The sequence below is a fragment of the Pinus tabuliformis genome, chromosome 6 (genome assembly GCF_031772625.1).
Source record: "Pinus tabuliformis cultivar Carrire ecotype Pingquan chromosome 6, CPIR1, whole genome shotgun sequence".
Lineage (NCBI taxonomy): Eukaryota > Viridiplantae > Streptophyta > Pinopsida > Pinales > Pinaceae > Pinus > Pinus tabuliformis.
This window is the reverse complement of record NC_142292.1, coordinates 1,215,348,914-1,215,353,531: the sequence shown is the minus strand read 5'-3', so window position 1 is coordinate 1,215,353,531 and position 4,618 is coordinate 1,215,348,914. Positions and strand designations below refer to the sequence as shown.

At 32.8% G+C, this 4,618-nt stretch overlaps 1 protein-coding gene across 2 annotated transcripts; it reads right to left on the bottom strand.

Annotated features, from left to right (window-relative positions):
• Nucleotides 1-269: 269 nt before the first annotated feature.
• LOC149263070 (cytochrome P450 720B2) lies at nucleotides 270-4,001 on the bottom strand. Of its 2 annotated transcripts, none has more exons than XM_089425720.1 (9): nucleotides 3,728-4,001; nucleotides 3,138-3,465; nucleotides 2,176-2,325; nucleotides 1,809-2,045; nucleotides 1,610-1,702; nucleotides 1,364-1,442; nucleotides 1,134-1,261; nucleotides 877-1,035; nucleotides 270-608 (listed from the first exon to the last, which is right to left on the bottom strand). In XM_089425720.1, exons 1-8 carry the CDS (start codon nucleotides 3,964-3,966, stop codon nucleotides 895-897), a joined length of 1,395 nt encoding a protein of 464 aa, XP_089281846.1. In that variant the 5' UTR covers nucleotides 3,967-4,001; the 3' UTR covers nucleotides 270-608; nucleotides 877-894. The 2 variants fall into 2 exon arrangements, with proteins under 2 accessions (XP_089281846.1, XP_089281844.1); XM_089425718.1 differs by having other exon boundaries at nucleotides 917-1,035.
• Nucleotides 4,002-4,618: the final 617 nt, after the last annotated feature.

Sequence of the window (4,618 nt, the reverse complement as noted above, 5' to 3'; positions counted from 1 at the left end):
AAGATTTAATGCATCATAATGTAAACACGCAGCCTTTGATCACTCTTTGGCACAACTATACACAAGAACTTAACACTCTGAATACATGGGCGAGTTCTCTGTTACTCGTAAAGCTAGATATGAACTACCAATGCGTGATTAGTGGATAAATTTATTAATGTACTATAATTTTTTCTTTATAAATATATAAAACCATATGAATTTTTTTTAACATTAATTTATAAATATATACTTTCAATTAACAAGAATCTTCATCATGCATGCATTGATAAACCCCAAAATTATTAATAATAAAGTAACAGATTTGTTTTCCTCGATGAAAGTCAAAGAGGAAGATAATCTCGACGATTTGATACACAAGGAAAGCTATATATAAATATCGCTGAAATCTACTCACACAAACCTATGCATGCTATTTAGATTGGAACTAGTGTCCACATCATGGCAATTATTTTATTCTATATAGTTTTCTTTTAACTCCAGCCTGCATGAATTAAATCCTACATTAATCGTCCAGTCACTCTCGAAGATGTAGACGGATTGGGAGGCCCTTGATCAAGCGAGGAAAAGGAAAGTAGGAGATCTTATCATCCTGCAGTGCCTCCCATCTGCAAACATTAGGTACATATAAAACAGAATGTCAGCAGATTTAAAACAGAATTTAAGAATATTTTAAAATTTGATACATATAAAAAAATTTAATAATTTTATTTATTTTTGTATTCACGTTTCTGTGATTTATAATGAATTAAACAAATTTTTTAGGTAGAAATTATATGGAGAATTTTTTGGGTTATCAAGATCGATAATAAACCACACTTGTTGATTGGAAAGCCTAAAAATATAAAAAACTAAGAATATATAAAAAACAATAACCTGAATTTGGTGACGAAGTTATGAAGAAAGAGGGCATAACCTGAATTTGGTGACGAAGTTATGAAGAAAGAGGGCCAGCTCCATCTTTGCCAGATGCATTCCTGGACAGAGCCTGGCACCTCCTCCAAAAGGCATAAACGAGGGGTTCTTTAAGAGCTCCTGCAGTATAAAGTAGGGAACTAAATTAGAATTACTAACAGAATTGGGGTTGGGGTTCCTGAAAACATGAAGCTACTGATTTCGTGGTAATGAATTACTTGATCTTGCAGATGCGGTTGCCAGCGCCATGGGTCAAACTTGAGTGCAGAAGAATGGTACTTCTCGTCCAGATGGGTGCCTGTCAGAAACACATACACTGTCCATCCTCTTGGAATGACAAAGCCTCCTGAGATCAAGAGTTTATAATGATCAGAATGATGAACTAAATATCATAACTAGGTTATAAAGATGAGGCCGCCATTGAAGACCCAAAAATTCTGCTGGATACCTTTGGTTTTAATGTCTTCTTTTGTTTCTCTGAAAACTCCTGGACCAAAGTTGCCCAGACGAAGTGTTTCATTTATGACCTGGGAATTGAACAAATACAAAAGATAATCAATCATCGATTGAGAAAAGTAACTAAAATATTTAAAAATCTGATTAACATGCGTAAAGTCAAATAGTTGATTTTCTTATTTCCATCAAAATTTTACAAATCTGCAATTAACATAATAACAACCAATTAATCACATACACATTGGGTGAATTTCAACGACTGGTAATCATCCCAATTGAGCTTTTGATTTTTTAGATTCCCCTTCCTCTTTAACAGAGCGTCGTGCTCAGCCTGTGCCATGCATTTTCAACCATCAGTCCGGTCCAGTATTAACGTATCAATAACAAATGGGATGGTTTTAGATATAGATATTTGCAGCTGCTATACATTCACGGACCTTAAGTTCCTCGAGTGCTCGGGGACAGTCGGTGAGAAATTTGATAGCGAATGACATGGATCTGGACGATGTCTCGTGACCAGCAAAGAGCAGGAACAGTATAAAATCTGCTATAATTTCTTCTGAAAACGAGTCTTCTTTCAAGAGTTTTGTTAACAAATCATTATGTACAGCTTCTGGATGCTGCCTTCTATCCTCTATACTCTCGTAAATCTTTTTTATCATAAATTCCCTGGCCTAACAAATTAAATAAATAATCAATTAAAACGAAAAAAGTAATCTATTATTTTTAGAATGTTTTATAATAAATTCGAAAATAGTTTTGAAAATAGTTAAATTCAACTAAATTAATGAGACTCTTGTGCACCTTAAATCCTCTTGCATACTTGGTACCCGGGATTTTGATGGGAACAGCGAGGAGAGCTTCAGAGAAATGGCCAAACGCTTCACAAATCTCTTCAGTTTCCTTGGAAGGCGATAAGTCCAGCAATTGTTTGGCCATCAAATTCAGAACAAGCTATAACATATACACAGTAGAAACAAATTCAATTTAAACTGGAAAGAAGTTCGTCACCATGGTACTGATAAAAGTAAAATAAATTTAAAGAAAAATATAAGAAATGTTTTAAAAGTCAAATATACAGTTATCTTATATTTTATCGGGATAATAATGATTTTAAATAGTTTATTTTGTTTTTATCTTTAAAATATTTCTTAAAAGTAATATTTTAAGTCAAACATACGATTATTTTATTTTATCAGGGTGTTGCAGATTTCAGAAATATTATAAAATTCCATGGACAATAATGATTTTAGATAATTTATTTTGCTTTTATCTATAAAATTTTAAAATATGTGTTAAATTTATAATCAAATTAAATCAACTGTTCAACATATTATACTTTATAATCAATATTAAAATACAATTGACTTAACCTTTCAACATATTATACTTTATAATAAATATTAAAATACAGTTCATATTATAAACAAATATATTTGATTTTCAATTTTTTGAAAGTTTTTTAGTTATATTTTATGGCCAAAGTTTCTTGAGAGGAATTTGTTGAAATTAATCCGTTAATTTTGTATAATTTAAATACTTCAAAGAAAATAGAGTATTACATTTATTTATATATTCAAAAACTGATTTTAAATAACAACAACAATTTTTTTTTACATGGCTAAATCTATTTATATATTCAAAAACTGATGTTAAACAACGAAAATTGTTTACTAAATTCAAATAAAAAAAATCCGATACCCAAAATAATAGTTAGTAAACGCCCAAAGCTTATTAACAGTGATGGGTTGGTTGATGTTGCTGACCTGATGGCACTCTTCTTGAAGATGTATATCCCTCTTGGCTTGCCATTTGGCCAAGGTGATGTGCAGAAGGTTCTGTATGTCCTCCATGAAGTCCACGCTCAACCTCTCGAACCTCAGCAAATTTACAGCCGCCCCATGTAACTTCTTCTGGAGATCTCCGTGTACCGAAAGCAAACCATATTTGCCAATGAGATTTCGAAGAGGTTTGGGATAGTTGGCCTGAAATTGCCTGCCTTCGTGTTGCAGGACATGTTTGTTGAATTCTGGATCCACGGACACAACAATTCGAGATCTTCCAAACAAATTTGATCTGAATATCTCCCCATACCTGTACTATTCACACTTCACTTAATCTCTTCCTAAGGTGAGGGGGAACGCAGCTCACTAAAAAAATAACGCAATCTTCAATGTGATGAATCCGCAAAAGAAATTTCAAATGTTGAAATGAAAAACAAAATAATCTCAATGCGATGAATCCGAAAAATAAAACTCAAATCTTGGAATGAAAAAATTGAGAAACTTCATCAACAATTTTTCTTTTTCAAATTCATTCTGGTAAACTGCGAGTCTCTGTAAAAAATTAACATTACCTTCGCTCTCGCTCTTGAATGAACTGGCGTGGTTGAGCAGTGGAATTAATACCTCGAAAGAAGCTGATGGTTTCTCCAATCAGTGGCCACCCTGTAGAACCCGGCGGCAACTTGCAGGCTCGACTGCTCGCCCCCCACACTAATTTGTAGAGCTGAAGCAGTAAGAAGCCCAGCACGAAACAGAGCAAGCCCACTAGCCATGAATCTGTAAGAGTCTCCGTCATGATGCCCGATCCCATGCTTTCTTGCTGAGAATGCCAAAAACTAGCGGCGTTACTGGATGCTTTATCCAACGCCTCGACCATATTTTCCTGTTCAAAATGGTGGGTGCGTCCAAGATTCTAATTTTTTTTGTCCGCTTTCATATTCCATTTTTGGCGTTGATTGGATTCCATTTTTTGTTTTGTATGCTTTGATTCCCTTGTGCGTAGCAAGATTAATTGGGTATTTATTTTTCTACAAGTCAAACGAGAAAGATACACGTATCCCTGGAATTGATAGTCAACGCTTTCGTTTTTATTGCTTTTAATAAAAAGCACTTTTTAAGGTTTTTTAAATATCGAGAAACAAAATCCTTTATTTTTTTTTTTCTAATGTTTTATTATCAGCATTCAAACTCACCAAAATTTTATAAAAAAATTATTATTTATTATTATTTACATAGTTTGTTAATATCCAAATATTATTGTAACATTATATAATACCAAAATCCTCAATACCATATAGACTATAACAATATATAAAAGCATAACAACAACAAATTTAATGTATTACAAATCAAATGCATAAACCAAAAACTCTAGAAAGATCATGCATCATGAGTGTACCTATGTTTCTTGTCAACAAATCTTCTTCATAACATTTATCTAAGTTGCATATGTCTTACAGCAT